The sequence below is a fragment of the Scardinius erythrophthalmus genome (assembly GCF_964197995.2).
Source record: "Scardinius erythrophthalmus genome assembly, chromosome: 8".
Taxonomy (NCBI): Eukaryota; Metazoa; Chordata; class Actinopteri; order Cypriniformes; family Leuciscidae; genus Scardinius; species Scardinius erythrophthalmus.
In genome coordinates, this window is record NC_138228.1 from 42,575,154 (window position 1) to 42,592,910 (window position 17,757).

Genomic DNA, 17,757 nt, shown 5'->3' on the forward strand with positions numbered 1-17,757 from the left:
TATAAACTTTATTTGGAGTTTATTTGATTTGATTACTTTATTATTGATTACTATTATTTATTAATATTAAGCCTATGTGTTTAATATCACTATTAGTAAGGATAATATATAATTTAAATGCAACATATTTAAAGTGTACCTATATACTTGCAATAGTTCCACTTTAGCACAATCAACTGTAGGCCTACTATAGGATATCTGTAGTTGGACCTCAGCACTATTTCCGGATAACTAAAGTGCATTAAATACAAAATGAATTGTTCCTATAGCAGACTTTAAGTAAACTCATTTAGTAAAGTACAGTTGCAGGGTATTTATATATGTAAATGTATTTCAAATATATTTTAGTACATTTATTAATAGGGTAGTGTGTATGCCGAAACTGAATAAATCTGACTGATTGCAGGAGAGTGGGGGATGTGTTGTTCTGTAAAGGAAATGTGTGGGCTTAATTGTTTTTTTTCTAAAGAATTCAAATAAGGTAAGTTTGAGGTCTTGAGAAGGTAAATTTTAAAGAGGCGTGTCTTGACAATCTGAGCGCAAATCATGGGTCGTTGATCAGAGGTTTTATCGGCCGGAGTGGACGAGGACACACATTTCTGAGACAATAGTATAGTCATCCACACCAGGACAAACATGGAACTAATAACACAAAATGTAATTTTTGATGTGAGTATTTCTAAACTCTCAATGCATTTTTAGGAAATTACAGTATGGTAGTCATCACTGATTTAATTCACATCCTGTGGAAACAAAACAAGCTCTATCAATTAGAAAAAAATATGCAATTATGAACTGATTTGTACATTTTGAGAAAAAAAGTTTTTTTAATAACAACATGATCAATTTGTTATTTTTGTTATTGGTATTATAGATACAAAATGATAAGTTTACATCTCCACAATAAATATTTTCTAGATGTTTTCCCATGAATCATTTTATTTGCCATAACTGCATTTTTGCTACTATTACTGTTTATTATTATTATTAATTGTATTATTTATAATTATTTCCATTTATTTTATTTTCAAATGCGGAGAAAAAAAAAAGGAAGTGAGACGCTTCCTTTAAATAGCTTCCTGTAAACGCCACAGGTGGATATAAAAGTGCTTTGCTTTATGCTACTAACTTTTTTTTTATTAAAATCAAAAATGAATCAAAAACTGTGGTAATCAAATGAAGGTCTAAACATTTTAATAATAAATGAATTGCAAATGATTTAGCAAAAAGCTTTAATGATTCAAATTATATATATATATATATATATATAAAAAAAAATTAAATTGATCTTTTTTGGAGGGCATATTTAAATATTGCAACTTGCAAAGCAATTGTTGACATTACTGAAATGTGGTTTCAGAATCTGAGTCTGGAAGGATTTGGTTATGAAAATTGGACAGACGGACCTGATGGAGTCGACCAGTACATCTGTGCTAAAGACAATAACCCACTGCATCTGTTTCACACCGTGTTCCAACCCCTTGTCTATGGTGTGGTGTTCCTCCTGGGCTTAACTGGAAATGGTCTCCTCTTGACAGTTCTGCTGAAACGGCGGAACAACCTGCGCATCACAGAGATCTATCTGCTACATCTTGCCCTGGCTGACCTGCTCCTCCTCTTCACTTTTCCATTCGCGGTAACTCAAGGAGTAACCGGGTGGCTTTTTGGAAACTTTCTGTGCAAGCTATTGGGCCTCATTAATCGCCTCAACCTGGTGTGTGGGAGTTTGCTTTTGGCATGCATCGGCTTTGATCGCTACCTCGCCATTGTGCACGCCATCCCCAGTCTCCAGGCCCGTCGGCCTAGGACCGTTCACCTCACCTGTGCGCTGCTCTGGCTCATCTGCCTATCTGTGACCATTCCCAACATGGTGTTCCTGTCCGTGAAGGAAGAGGTCAACCCTACCAGGTCCACTTGTTCTTACCACAACCATGGCATACATGCAAACAACTGGATGTTGGCCAGCCGCTTTTTCACACACCTGCTGTGCTTCATCCTGCCTCTGGTGATCATGGGGTACTGCTACACTTCTATAATCATCACTCTTTGCCAAAGCCAGAGAAGTCTGGAGAAACAGGGAGCAATTCGCTTGGCCCTACTGGTTACATTGGTTTTCTGCCTGTGTTGGCTGCCGTATAACATCACCATTTTCATGGATACCCTGGTGGTTTTGGGGGCTATGCCTGAGCGGGGATGCCATGGTCAAGCCTCACGGGAACGGGCGCTGATAGTGACGGAGAGCATTGGTTTTTCCCATTGTTGTCTGAATCCAATCCTGTATGCCTTCATAGGGGTCCGCTTCCGAAGAGACCTCCTGCATTTGCTAGCAAAAACAAAGTGTCTGCGTGTATGCCTGTCAGGTCTGCAAAGAAAAAGTCTTAACAGGATGTCGGTCACAGAGGCCGTTACTACCACAACAAGCAACCAATACATTTAAAAGCAGCTGAGCGTTTTTGTAATTATTGTTTTTCTGACAAGAAAATGTAACCTTTAATAGGTTAAAAAATACCATACATCCCCAGTTGATTACATTAATAATTGCAACAAAAAAAATTGTATTACAAGTTTTCTGAAATGTTATGTTTAAATATGCAAACAAGGCGTTGTCTAATTAAATATGCATTGAATAAAACCAGGTTCAAAATTCTTTAATTTGTTATATATATTAGAGTCAAAAGTTTTTACTGAGGGGATTTTGGATATCTCTCTTTTATCACTCCATAAATCAGAAAATACTGTCAACAGCCAGAAATAAATAACTTTTTACCATTTTTTTTTTTTAGGAATAAAATGTTGTATAAAATCAGGAAAATGATATATGAACAAACCCCTCTGTAAAAGCCTTATAAGACTATAGATAAGAATAAAACTGTAAAGTTTGGTGCAAGTGCTACTGAAGTGGAGATTTCTGGCTCAATGTAGGAGGAAAAACTCATTTTGAGAAAATGGCCTTTAAATATATATACTGCAACTGAAACCTACAGATGCAAATAGATAAAGTACTCTAAAAAGATACAGTTAAAAGTGTATTTTGGATGTTTTCTTTCCACTAGTCTGAAAAAACACTTTATGAAAAGCCAAAAATCCCAAAATCTCAAAAATGACAGATGCATGAAAACAATGTTTTTGCCTGTAGTGTCTCACCTTGCCAGCTATGAGCTTTACAGATTTGATATTTACAGATCACTGAGCCAATGACTGGAAACAACTGAAAGCACATATGTGAGTGTATGAAATCATATAAATGGGGACAATCTGTTAGTCAAAGAATGAATTTCATTAATAAGCAAAACAGAGCAATGGATTATTATTAAATATGAGATCAATTGTTCTGTAACAAATAACTGGAAATAAAAGAGTGATCTAATGGTGTCTTGAATTTTTTTGTAACGTGATCGCCGGTCAAAATGTCCCCTTATACACATCAAAGAAAGCAAACACAAAGTAGCTGAACGGAATTTTTTTTTTTTTTTTTTTCATATTTGTTATTAGATTTCTAATAAAACACAGTATACAGAACAGTTGCAAACAAGCACAAATTGCATATTATTTACAGCAACTATATATATATATATATACTGTATATATATATATTATATTTATATATAGATATTTATATATTACCTTCCACAACAGTTTGGTAGCCAGAATGTAATTAGAACATAGAAACCCAGAGGCTTTTTCCTTTAACCTTTGCAATCAAACACACTGATCTCAAATATACATATTTTACAAATATCTTAAAAAATGGCTTCAGATTTTACTTAACTGTTATGATAACCCTCAACAGTTGCATTTTCTCCCAATGTTATCTTCAGCATCAAGAGATTGTTACTTAAACCAAAGTTTTTAGCATTTTATTGCCACAGTTAGTCAAAGGCAATAAAAACACATCCAAATGAGAAACAGCCATTAAGAAACAAGGTTTTTACAGTATTACAGATAAGCTAGTTTAAAAGGGCATGTTGGCCATACTTCCAGGCACGTAGCCCAATGGGCTGTCCAGTGACATGCTCCGTTGTCTAAGACTCTGGGGGCCCATCATGCCAGACTGTGAATGTGGAGGTCCCATCATAGGTCCTTGAGGGGACATGAGGGCACCCTGCTGGCCAAAGTGCTCCCCAGGGAGAGCCATGCCCCGTTGCTTAGCCTGCATCATCATCAGATTCTGCTGAGCCATAAGATTATGAGGGTGCTGCTGTGGAGACAGCATGCCACGGGGAGGGTGGGACGGGTGTTGTAAGAGGTTATTGGCCATCATGGCCTGCTGTTGCTGATGGTGGTGTTGTTGCTGAAGCTGCTGTTGAGGAGACATGCCTGTCCTGCCCATCATGTGCCCTGGGTGGCATATGGGCCCCATCCCACCTCCTGATCCCATGCCCCTGGAGCCAATCTGAGGCATGCCCATACCTTGGCGCATCCCACAATGTGAGTGTGAAGGGTGTAGGGGCAACTGTTGCTCAGCCATCATATTCTGTAGGTTAGCAATATGGGGGTTGGAGGAGGGGATGTTGCTATGGGGAGGTCCAGATGAGGAGAGCTGTTTGAGCAGTTGAGCAGAAGAAGCCTGTGGAGGCGGTTGGCCCTGGTGAGGATTTTGCTGCGGATGGGACATGGCTTCACTCTTGGGGAAGTACTGTAGGGTGCTGCTGGGCTTGTCCGCAGGAATGATACGGGAAAGATCAAACTCAGGAATGCCTGTATGCGAGGGCCTGATGACCTCACTTAGGTCTGGACCATCACCCATGGACATTGATGTAAAAGTGTCTGGTTGGTGAGGAGGCCGCTGGTGAGACATGCCTTTACTTAGAAGATGCATCTGTTGGGGTGGTAAGACCTCATCAGGACGCTGGGGGTACTGCTGCCCCATACCACCAATAGGGGAGTGAAGGGGTCCCTGCATCCGAGGGAATCCTCCCATCTGGTTTTGGGGGTGCATTGGGGAAACATTACAGGGCCCTATTCCATCTGGAGGTCCACCTCCCATTATTGCTGAGGTCATTCCTGGTATTCCCATAGGGTTAGGGGATGGGAGCATAGGTCCTGTGGGATCAAGGGATAGCTGCGGGCCTCCTTGGAGAACCATTCCCATTGGACTTTGCGGACCACTGTGAGGTCCCATTGAACCCTGCGAGGAGAGGAGCATCTGTGTAGACTGGTGATTTCCCATGTTGCCTACTGAAAAAGAGATAACATGTAATGATTTTAAAGAATAACTTCTCTAATAAAGACAGAAAGCAATTGAAAAGGTAAAATAATATAAATGGGCATCAAACGTTTACTATAGTATAATTTCCATGATGCATTGAGTTCTGGATTCTAAAACAGGTGATCTGTCTAAAATCTGTACCTGACATGTTGATTCCAGGTAGGAGGGGTCTATCGGGTAGCATCTCATCATCTGATGTAGCGATCGTTTTGATGGCGTCATGGTAGAGCGGAGTGGAGCTAGGCATGGCATACTTTGACATTTGAGACATTATAAGGGATAGAGGATTCTGGGAGGGAGGGGCATCTGGTGAGGATGTGAAAGGCATGCTGGGATTAATAGAGTTGGTAGGCTGACTGATGGGGGTTGAGTTGGAACTCCTAGGTGGCAGGGACATACCTAATGTAAACAAACAAATGGTGGAAGACATGTAAATCATGTAAAAGAGCATAAATATACCAAAAATTTGTTTTCATATTTCTATGAATGAACAAAGAAAATAGATGTCCGAACACTGAAATTGCAGCTCCAAAGAGTTTTACCAAACAGTGCAACTTTTAAAGAATTTCAAGTTTGTATTTTTTTTTTCTAGGTGTTATTTCTTTGTCACATGTGTGTGTCTAATCAATTGTCACATGACTCTGTGTGTGTTTCCAATCTTTGTTATCGCCTGTGCTTATCAAGAATTGAGTCTCACTCCACAATGGTATTGTGCCTGATGAAGATCTGGCTGGTTGAAAAATTGCACTGTTTGGTAAATAAACTCTTTGGAGCTGCAATTTCAGTGTGTGGACATCTATTTTCTTTGTTAATTTGTTGCTGTTCTGTTGTCCTGCACCTGAGCCCAATTTGGTTTTTGTTTTTGATGTGCACACTTTTTTTATAATTTTGATTCATATCTCTAAGAACATTTTTTACCTGTATCAGTGGAGCTGCTCCCTCCATTGCCTGCGACCTTGACACTAGGAGGCCCACCGGGGCTAGGCATAGCAGTCTTGGGTGAGGCAGTCCAGCCAGGTGAAGCAACAGGCATGGTTGGAGATTTAAGGTGTCCAGGGGAGCCAGATGGTGAGCGAAGACCAAGAGAAGGGCCTATTACCTGGGGGGACTTGATAGAGGTGGAAGAGGGTGTTCCAGCCCCAGAGGCTGCTGGTAGAGGAGGGTGAGATGGACCACTCTGTGGTAACTGGCTGGGTGATTTCAGGCCTGCTGCAGAGGGTGAAGGCATGAGGGGTGATGGCTCCTGGCTAAGAGAAGGCGATTTAAGCTGGTGAGATGGCGGTATAGCTGGGGAACCCATTGGGTTAACACTAATGGGCAGGTCAGGAGGGTGTCGGGCACCAAGGTCTGTACCCCTTGAGCCAGAGTTTATGGGAATGTGACTAAGTCTTGAGGTGCTGCTCATGTGAGGAGGACCTGGCTGGTCTGGTCCAAACATATCAGAGCATGGCTGCTGCATGTATAAGCCATCACCTTGACTACCAGGAAAGGAGCTCTGATTGGGGTATTGAAGAGGTCCATCTTGCCCAGGGATCATTCCTTTGTTAGAACTACCCCGGCCATTCTGTGAAGCCCTAATGCGGGAAATGTCTTCAGGGTTCAACATCTCTCCAAGCTGTCCGCCAATTCCAGGACCTCCCCTCAGCTTCTGAGCCAACAACTGCTGCTGCTGTGGATTCATATTCATGCCCATATTTATATTGAGGTTACCCCCTAAAGGAGAGTCAACTATGTCTCTCATTGCGGGGCCACCATCACTGCCTACTCCACCAATAGGAGAGCCCATTATAGTCCGAGAACCAGGAAAGTCCATTGGATCGCCACGGGAGGGTGGGCCTCCTCCCATTCCAGGATTGGGAAAGCCTGGTCCCCCAGAGTTATCTATCATCCTAGGGCCTCCAAGCCCGGCCTGCTGCTGCTGCTGTCTGGATATTTGCTGCATGTCTAATCTATGGAGTCTGCGGAACATCTCTTCCCGTGTCATAGGGCGATCCAAATCACCTTGAAAGTGCTGGGGAGGTCCCCCAGGACCCCCTGGAGGATAGCACCCATGAAATGGGCCTCCACCACCCATGTTTGGAGGCATTTCCTCTAACCAACCCATGCCTGGCCTTTGAGGTCTCTGAGGCCCCAACCCCTCGATACCTAGAACTCCTCCAGGGCTTTCTGTGTAAACCCCCCCACCTGAAGGACCTCGCATCTGTCCAAGAAACCTTGGTCCTCGAGGACCTTCCTGATGCATGTCCATTATTCGTGAATTCCCTCCCATTCCACCCCCTACCATTGGACCTGGCCCCCACTGTTGATCAACAGGTTTACTGTGATATGGTGGTGGGGGGCCCCTCATTAGCATTGGAGGTCCCCCAGGCATGCCCATTTCTGGGATCATGCGGAAATGCTGGGGATGTTGGTGGGGGTTAATCTCGTGTTGCCGCCTTTTCTCCTGGTAGTACTCTTCTTGTAGCTTCCTCCAAGCTAGCTGCTCTGGTGTTACACCCTCAGGTCCAAGAAGGGGCCCCATGTCTAACCCTGAGGGTGAGGAGAGGTGGTGGGAATGTGGTGGCATACTATGGTGTGGGCCCATCAGCGAGTCATCCAATCCAGGGCCACCAAGATTTTGTGTCTGTGAGATGATGGACTGTAATGGCTCCTCATACTTTTTCATTACACTGACATGGGGCATACTAGCATTGTTGCTATGGCAAACACCAGCATTCCCTCCACCATTCTCACCATCTTCTAAACCCCTACCCCCATCATTACTATTGTTGTTGTTGACATTAGTGCCATTAGGATTGCCATTAGGACCTCTTGGTTCTTCATGGCCAGCACCGGCTCCACTACGGAGAAGCAACCTCTCAATGTCTCGAAGAGTCTGCAAAGAGCGTTCACGATGTTCCAGCTGCTCCTTAGAGAGGCCATCTGTGTTTCCTGGCCCTCCACGTTGGGCCAGTTCACTCTGACGGAGTACAGATAAAGCAGAGGGACTTGAGGAAGGAGACACACCTGCACCATGGTGGGGAATTGTACTTGGTCTGTCCACTCCTTCTGTTCCTGAAACCCCTGCAGACTGTGGACCTGAACTTCCTGGGCCCAGTGAATGAACTGCAGAGCGGCTGTTGCTGCTTGATGTTCCTCCTCCTCTGTGGGTTTGGGCTGACTCACTGTCTGGATGGCCTGTGGAAGAAGGAGTACTGGTGCCAGGAAGGTGTCCTCCCACAACTCCACCAACAGAAGCTGGCCGGGGTGTACCACTTTGGGATTTGGGTGTGCCAATGGGTGGACTGTGACTAGAGCTGATCTCTGTTAGGTTGGTGAGTTTTCCAACACCAGTAGACTGCTCAGAGAAATACAAAAAAAAAATACAAAAAAAAAAACAGGATAAGAAAGAGGGACAGGTGTGGGGGTGCTGTTAATGCCATCATTAGTCTCAGCTCAATACATCACAATAGTCTTCAACTCTACTGTTTCTCATCAAAACAGAAACAGGAACAAAGATGAGCATTGTGATTTAAATAGCCATTTAAACAAATACAATGTTTCACGCCATGCAGCACCTGCAAGTGTAGGTGTTATGATACATGTTTTCCACTCTACTTTGCATTTTAAGAGCATATACATATGGATCATGATTACAAACATAAACAAACCCATATAGCATAATCATTTTATAATCTAACATAACAAAAATATGCAGTCATGTATGTACACTATTTGTCTATATGTAAAGACAGACCTGATCCAGCTTAGTACGAGGGACATTCTGCTGATGATACAAGAGGATAGAGTCTGTATGGCCATGCATCACTGCTTCTGCAGCGCTGCAGAAAAATAGAATAGTTTGTTGAACAACAAAATAATTGTTTCCTATTATTTGCATAGTTTTCTATTCAGTCATGTGACAATTGCTTGTAAAAGCACACTCCTACATCCGTCACAAGAGTGTGGTGGAAAATTGTCTGCTGCCTTATTACGTGCATATAAGCTCCTTTGTTGTGGCTTTCTCAAACATTTCCGGCTTAAACATGGCAATTTTTGGTAAATATCCCATTTGTTCATTTAAAAAATGAGACTGTCAAGCTGCAGGGTCTATTAGGACAGAAAAAAAGCAATCATACTGACCTGTTGGCTAGGCTGGTGGTGAAGACATACACTACTTGCTGAGGGGGTCGAGGATGCAGATCTGTGCGAATACTGGGTCCATGGCCAGAACCTAATCCTGGACCTCCTGGATCACTAACATGGCCTGTGGCCGATGAAACAGAGTGGCCCTGACTGGGACACATAACATGCTCACCTGAGCAAGTGTTGAAAAAGAAAGAGAAGGATAGAAGAAAGATAGAAAATAAAAGGCGTATGAGTGAAACAAATAATTAACTCAGCAAACAAACTGAGTCACTTGTAAATGTCCGTGCCCAACCATCTTTTTAAGAAAAGGTAAGAAGCAATAATAATTCTTATTTATGAAATAAATATGAATTATTGTTTATTTATTATTATTTAAATATTAATAATAATAAAAAATTAAAAATATCAGAATATTGTCTGATACAAGTGATTTTGTAGTTTTTGTAGCACTCATTTTTATAGTTAAAAATAAAGATTATAGCTCTGGCTGTTAGTGTTTAGGTGAAAATATGATGCTTGTGATTGCTAATTGTTACACAATCTGAAAAGTTTCAGACTCACTGGTTTATTACATCAGTATCTTGTATGCATTACCGCTCATAGAGTCTACTTTTACAAAAAAAACTCAGTGAAGGAGGTGCCATGATGGCATCAGTATGCGATTGTATCAGATAATAATACATGGTACCACAGTACTGAATGATTACCATATTAATACCATAGATTTCTTAATTCTTAGCATATATTATAACCCTTTCTAAAAAATGTTTGCAACTATAAAGATGTCAATCCAAAAACAGATGTTTGTTTACTACAAAAAATAAAAACATATTCCAGAAAACCACAAGGAGGAGCTAAATCCCACAGAAAACTTCCCAGAGCTTCAGTTCCATTATGAACGTCTGATAGCTAAGCATTTACGTCATGAATTTATGTGGGCAGATATGAAACACTGAAGATTTGTACAAAATAGGCCATGTTCTGTCACATGAAGGTCACAAGAAATTAATGTAAATCTAGTGGTAAATATATGAACAGAAGTTACAGCACACAAAATATTAGGAAACTTTGATTCATCCTAATGTCTTTCAAATTCTGATATGACTCAGGCAAGGTCAAGGTTACAGAACTGGACATTTTTCTTAAAGGGCAACACCGAGCATGTTAGTGGTGTTATGTTGCCCTTGTGCAGGTAATGTTTCACGACACACCTTCAGTCACGTGTCTATACAAAGATAAGGGAAGCTGAGCTTACTTCACAAGAGGGGACAATAGCTCTGAAAGCTCAATATCATACCTTGCATGCTATTAAATGGCAAGTTCACATTCTAATGTCAACATTACACTTTTTAATTTATAATATTTCATTTACTTTGCCAGATACAAATGGCATTATAAGCTGTGGTTGATAAATGTCTTAAAAGCCATACTAAATTTAATTGAATACTTTTATTGTCATTGTATACTTGTATACAATGAAATTAAATAGTATACAACAAAATGAATAATACATCCTACAAATACATACTAGTTTATTAATAGTTCATCTTAAGCTAAAAACAACTTAGGAAAGGTGGGTAAACTCAATGGTGTAGAAAAATATAATATATAAAAGCACATTATAGGAGTTTGTTGTCATTTGAATAACTATATGCCAATTGTGGCAGTCATGACATAATTTTTAAGAGATATTTCGTTTCAAAACGAAAAAAGGAGATTGAGGCATTAAGTTTCACAGCCTCCGTTACTATTCACTTTCATTGCGTCTTTTTTTCCCATACTGTACAATGACTGTCAATCACCTACACTTCTCTTTTGTGTTCCACAGAAAAGAGAAAGTCATACAGAATTAGACTTCATAGACATGAGGGTCTGTAAATGATGACAGAACTTTCTTTTCCTTTTTTAGGTTGAGCTATAGCTCAAAGTGTCAAATATAGACACTTATTTCTGTTTTGTTTTTTGTTGTTGTTGTTTGTTTATTATGTGAAAAAGTCTTCATACGGTATAGTATGCCTCTTTCGCAACTTTCACATCGTCTTTGTTGAGAAGCGGTTTGGCTAAATCTTGAAGTCCTGAGAGGAACGTGCCCTGGTCATATTTGACCCCAAAATCAAAAGAAAAAAAGGTAACAATTTATTTTACAGTGTCCTTGTTACACATGTTACATGTAGTTACTATAGCAGTGTTATTCAAATGGTTTGTCTTAAAGCATATTAAAAACACCACACAGACATATAAACAACATTAAAAACTTGATTTTCACCACAGTGCATCAGCGTAGATAAACTCAGCATGTTTTGATTCCCGCATCTTTGATATGATACATTACGCACTGCTGCATTTTATATATAACTTTGCTTACACTTTTTTTTAAGGGTGTCCTTATTACTTTTTAATTATACATTTAAGTACTGAGTAATATTAATTAATAACATGTACTTACTATGGGTTTAGGGTTAGGATAAGGGTTTGGTTTAGGGTTAGTTGCATGTAATTATGCATAATTTGTTATTACTATAGCAAGTACATGTAATATGTGTAACAAAGACACTGAAATAAAGTGTTGCCATAACTTTTTTTCCCTTTCGGTACGTTTATTTTTAGTGGCATAAAAATGGTAGTGTCATTCATAACCATTACTATGGCTGTTTGTTTTTCATTCTGTTTTTTATTTTATTTTTGTCTTCAAATGGCTCTTTCTCAGCTCTACTCTGCACAGAATAGCAGGTAGCGCAGGGTGCACACACACACACACACACACACACACACACACACACTCCAGGCTTGTGGTCACCAACTGACAGATGCACGGCCATGCTCGCAGACACAAAAACACACAGTTTAATGTGAGGTGTTGCAGTGGAAAAGGAATGACTGTTTTAACATCTGACGGTTGGCCAAGATCTAAATGATGTGTATTTTAAGTAGTCATGTAATTATTCTTGTGTAATATATATATATATATATATATATATATATATATATATATATATATATATATATATATATATATATATATATATATATATTCAGTACCGGTCAGAAGTTGGGAAACATTACTAGTTTTAATGTTTTTGAAAGTAGTCTCATATGCTCATCACGCCTGCATTGATTTGATCAAAAGTATAGCAAAAGTTGTGAAATATTATTATAATGTAAAATAATGGTTGTCTATTTTTAGATACTTTAAAATATAATTTATTTATGTGATGCAAAGCTGAATTTTCATCAGCCATTACTCCGGTCTTCAGTGTCACATGATCCTTCAGAAATCATTCTAATATGATGATTTGATGCTCCATTATTATCAATGTTGGAAACAGTTGTGCTGTTTAATATTTTTTGGAACCTGTGATCCTTTTTTCAGGATGCATTGATGAATAAAAAGTTGTATTGCATGTGCAAAAATTGAAATTGCAAAAATGAAAATTCTGTCATTGTTTACTCACCCTCATGTCGTTTCAAACCCTTTGTGACTTTGTTTGTCTCTGGAACACAAATGAAGATATTTTTCTTATTTCTGACCCTCCATTGACAGTCCACGCAACTTCAAAAAGTTCATAAAGTGATCTAAAACTAGTAAAACCAATCCATATGAATCGAGCGTTTACGTGTTACGCAGCACGTCTGAGCTTCAGCAAGAACCAATGAGGTTTGTTCTCACGCATCAAGCATGTTCGGTTGAGCTTCTGTTTAAGTTCACTGATCAATGTTTATAAGTAAATAAAAGCCTAAATTCAATCTGTTCATCATATAAAGTGATTGTCTCTCTTTAGAAATTTTGGACTAAACCACCCAATTCATATAGATTAGTTTTATGATCTCTTTAGGAACTTTTTAAAGCGTCAAAGTGATAGTTGCACGGACTGTCAATAGAGGGACAGAAATCTCTCAGATTTCATTAAAAATATCTTCATTTGTGTTGATGACAACACACATGACAATAAAGTTATTAAAAAAATAAAAAATAAAAACGTCTTACAGGTTTGGAACGACAAGAGGGCGAGTAAATAATGACAGAAATTTTATTTTTGGGTGAACTATCCATTTAATTTAAACGTTAGAACAAAGTAGTTAAAGACACTTAATATAAAGTGAGACCAAAAACTTTGCTGATGTCAATGTTACAATATGCTACAAAATATTAATAACTGTAGAACTGACTGTGAAAAGGGCCCATTTTCATGCTAAATAAACAACATTAATTTCATTATTGTAATTGAGTTCAATCTTCTGTTTTTTTTTTTTCTTCCAAATTCTGAAATTCATATGTGAGCTGAATTACAACACTTTTTTCCCCACTGAATCAACAGGACTGCGTGTTTTTATGACAACAACATCAACCAGACGTTCGTGCAAACAGTCTACAGGAAGAAACATTCATTAAGGTTTATAAGACAGTGTTTATGTACAGGTAGAGCCTGGCAGTACTGTGTGCGCGTGCGCGCGCGTGTGTGTGTGTGTGTGTGTGTGTGTGTGTGTGTACTCACGGTGTGTGGCAGAAAGCGGTTTCTCATCCTCTTCCTCAGTTTCGGCCCCTGAACACCATTCATCACCACTGTACGGCTGCTTTCTCTCCAGCACACACCGGCGTTTGCTGCGCATCACGCCCTCTACTGGACACCATTCAGAAAAACACATAAGGCACAACAACGTAAACATACTTCAAATAAACAATTACACACGTTTATATATGACAATACGGTTTCTATCCACACTGCTATAAGCAAACACCCACAAACTGCCTCAAAAAGCACATTTAAACTGATAGTATTGTCACGTACTCCAGACACAAAGCACTCCAGAAATGTTTCGGCATTTAAGAGGTATGAGAGGACACAAGGCCTCCAAAGCCTTGACACATCCCCTAACCTTGAATACCAGACACGGTGAGGGAGAAAACAGGGGAGAGAGAGTGAAAACGAGAGGAAGAGAGCACAGAGCGTTAGGTTGTGGTGTCCTCGGCCTGCGCACGCCGTGTTGGCGGCGGGCAGAGATAAAGAGCTGACCTTTTCTGCATCCTCTTTTGTTCCCAGCAGACATCAGTTTACGTAAATGAGTGAGTCAGCTCTCTTTCTCTCTCTCTGGTCTACTTTCTCTTTAATCATTGGTCCTTTCCAGGTGTGGCAGTGGAGTGGTCTGAAGTGGCTGAATTGCATTTCATTTGAATGTCTTTCTGTTTGCTTTTCTACCGGGTGAACAATATTAACAGAGAAAGAGAGAGAGGGAATACCCCTGAAAAACAGCTGGATAGTGACGGAACCACTCACCACTCCATTTCTGATTCTCTCCACTCTTTCTTGACAACCAAGGGTATTATTGTTAAAATTATACTATAACTAGAACCAAGCACTCCCTCATATTTTGACCGATAAAATCCATGACTTGACAGTTGTTCATTATTACTATTACACAAAAAAAATATTTAATATATTTTATTTTAAACAAATAATAAATAAATAAAATTAATTACATTTTAAAAACTATTATTTGTAGAAAATATGTTAAGATATTTTAAAATATGATTTATATTATATTATTTATTTATATTTGAAATGTTATTAAAATATTCAATATTATTTGTATATATATTATATACATTTTATTTTAAACATTTCAGTAAAATGACATTTTCAATCAAAACACTAATTAAAATTAAAATGAATTTTTCGGAATTAATTATTTTAAGATATTATTATTTATATTTTAAATGTTGTTAAAATATTTTATATTATTAAAAAAAAATCAAATATATTAATATTATTTTACACATTTCAGTAAAGTTGCATTTTTAATCAAAACACTAATTGCAATTAAAATGAATGCTATTTTCTAAACAATAAATTAGATATTTTTAAATATTATTATTTATATTATTCAAACATAATATCAAACATATTATTTTAAACATTTCAGTAAAATAAAATGTTTAATCAAACACTAATTGAAATAAAAATAAATGATATTTTTAACCTATGATAACCCCATCTTCTACCTTTCAAAGCCAAACAGGTGTGAGTGTTTGTGTGAAAGCATGAGTGTGTATTCACTCACAAAGGAGCTTCAGTGCTATTACAGGAAGCCCAGATGACTCAGTTTCTCAAAATCACACTATTGGCCCGTTATTTCCCCTGATCTCTTTCTCTCTAATACACACACAACATACACAAAGCACTGGGCAAATGGAAATAAAATAAGAATCGCACAATGAACCAAACAAAAAGAAACGGCTCGCTCACACTCACACACACACACACACACACACACAGTGAAAAGAAAAACACGCCTCCGCAATCCAGGAAGAGAAGACCTGTTATTGCTTTTCATATTGGGCAGAAACTGTTTGGGTGATTCTCACAAGACCTGTCAGGAACAAGTTTTGCTCATATTTCACCCAAAATAAATAAATACATACAAATATTTTCCATAGATTTTGTGCATTTTTATGACAACTGAGCACTCTCACTAGCTCCAATTCTCATTGTCGTAATGCAGTCTCGTTTGCTTTCACACATTTAAATCTAGCACGCCGTCAGGTTTATGCCCTGTCAGCATACACAGGTTTAATGACAATTATGTGGCATAAAAACTGGTTAACATGAAATTACATTGTACAACATCTTAGCGGTAGTGGCATTCATAAGTGTTACTAGGGCAACCAGAAGTAGAAACAGACCAGTGTCCAATCAGTACAGCAACTGCTGACATGCAGCGACAGAGTCATTGGTGTGTGATTCCTATTGGTGAATTTTCATTTTGGTGAATGATTCCTTTCATTATGGTCCTGGTGAAGCAGTTACACTTTTTTATAATTATTAATTCATTTGTTTTGGGATACTGTAAACCATTTAGATTATATATATATATATATATATATATATATATATATATATATATATATATATATATATATATATATATATATATATATATATATATATATAAATAAATTTAAATGTTTATGCATTTTTATTTTTGCAGCAATAAAATACAATGAAGATCTACTGATAAAAAATAAAAATAAAAAGTGCATTCACTTATTATATTTAACAAAAAAAGTGATTTGTGCGACCCAATAATTGACAATCACTTTTATTTTCATTTTCATTACATATAAGTATTATTTAAATTGTTTGTAAAGTATTTATATACCATTTTATTTTTGCTCTGCCTTTTTTACAATGATTTTAACTTACAAATGTATAGTACATTTTTACTCTAATTCAACAAAAATAATTGCATGACAATAGATAAATATAATGAGAATCACCAGTAAGAATCTGAATTAAAAGAACACTCAGTTAAAACACACAGATTACAGTAATGATAATTTGAGGAGAAAGTGTGCTTAATTGTCAAAAAAAATATTGTTATTTCTTTATGCAAAAAAGTATTTCATATCTTCTGCTTTGGCTTTGGTGTGAAATATGACCTGGACATGTTTTTTTTGTCAAAATCACCAAACCACATTAGGGAACTGTGTATGTGTGTGTGTGTGTGTGTGTGTGTGTGTGTGTGTGTGTGTGTGTGTGTGTGTGTGTGTGTGTGTGTGTGTGTGTGTGTGTGTGTGTGTGTGTGTGTGTGTGTGTACTTGTACAACTATGTGAGGACCAGTTAAAGTTTTAGATCATTGGAGTGAGGACAAAGAGAGTAAAGTGAGGACATTTTGGCCGGTCCTCACTTTCTGAGAGCCTTTAAAGGCCTGTTTGAGGGTCAAGACTTGGTTTTAGGGATAAGGTTATAATTAGGTTAAGGGTCAGGGTTTGGGTTAGGCACTCAGTTGTGATGGGTAAGGTTAAGGTAAGCGGCTAGAGATTGCATTGTGTCAATGAATGTCCTCATAAAGATAGATGTTCAAGAATGTGTGTGTGTGGGTGTGTGTGTGTGAGTGTGTGTGTACACTAGGGAACCTGTTGTCATTCAGGAACTTGTTGCGTAGAGTCTCCCTCCCCCTCAGTCTCTCCACCCCGCTCTATTCTACTTCCTGTGTGTGTGCAGCGTGTTTCTCTACCCCCACTTAATTAGAGAGTGACACACAACAGGACGACCAAAAGGAAAACACAAGCACATGTGTGCACATGCATTGCGCGTTGTTTCAGGAGCATAACATCTTACATGATACAAACATATAAGAACGAACGAACACACACACACACACACACACACACACATGCTCAGAAAGGTCAGGACATTTTGGGGTGGCTGAAAACAGGCAGTTTCATCTTTACTGTGTTTCCAGTTAAAAGGGGAATTCCAGAAGTATGGCCTTTTTAATGTTGTTGATTGAGAGATACAGTGATACAGAAAAAATTGTAAAATGAATATGTGTAGTGTTGAATTTGGTTGTGCATGACCTATTGAGTATCATATATGCTGTGTGTACACAGATGTGTGTTTGTAGTATGCTAGTCTCCTAT

At 38.4% G+C, this 17,757-nt stretch overlaps 2 protein-coding genes across 12 annotated transcripts in view; one reads left to right on the forward strand and one right to left on the reverse strand.

Moving 5' to 3' along the window:
- The first annotated feature begins 535 nt into the window (after window positions 1-535).
- cxcr5 (chemokine (C-X-C motif) receptor 5) lies at window positions 536-3,372 on the forward strand. Of its 2 annotated transcripts, none has more exons than XM_081372235.1 (2): window positions 536-669; window positions 1,361-3,372. In XM_081372235.1, exons 1-2 carry the CDS (start codon window positions 637-639, stop codon window positions 2,435-2,437), a joined length of 1,110 nt encoding a protein of 369 aa, XP_081228361.1. In that variant the 5' UTR covers window positions 536-636; the 3' UTR covers window positions 2,438-3,372. The 2 variants fall into 2 exon arrangements, with proteins under 2 accessions (XP_081228361.1, XP_081228362.1); XM_081372236.1 differs by having other exon boundaries at window positions 542-657; window positions 1,361-3,366.
- A 218-nt stretch (window positions 3,373-3,590) lies between these two features.
- The window catches only part of bcl9l (bcl9 like), a 51,744-nt gene continuing 37,577 nt past the window's right edge, over window positions 3,591-17,757 (reverse strand). For 5 of the 10 annotated variants that reach the window (XM_081372237.1, XM_081372239.1, XM_081372242.1 and 2 more), the window contains 7 exons: window positions 13,831-13,956; window positions 12,790-12,828; window positions 9,332-9,506; window positions 8,946-9,030; window positions 6,128-8,546; window positions 5,351-5,608; window positions 3,592-5,178 (listed from right to left, as the gene is read on the reverse strand). In XM_081372237.1, coding sequence (XP_081228363.1) covers window positions 3,953-5,178; window positions 5,351-5,608; window positions 6,128-8,546; window positions 8,946-9,030; window positions 9,332-9,506; window positions 12,790-12,828; window positions 13,831-13,956 — 4,328 coding nt within the window. In that variant the 3' untranslated portion in view covers window positions 3,592-3,952. Of the gene's footprint in view, window positions 5,179-5,350; window positions 5,609-6,127; window positions 8,547-8,945; window positions 9,031-9,331; window positions 9,507-12,789; window positions 12,829-13,830; window positions 13,957-17,757 lie in introns of all 10 variants that reach the window. The other 5 variants (XM_081372243.1, XM_081372244.1, XM_081372238.1 and 2 more) reach the window with 5 other exon arrangements.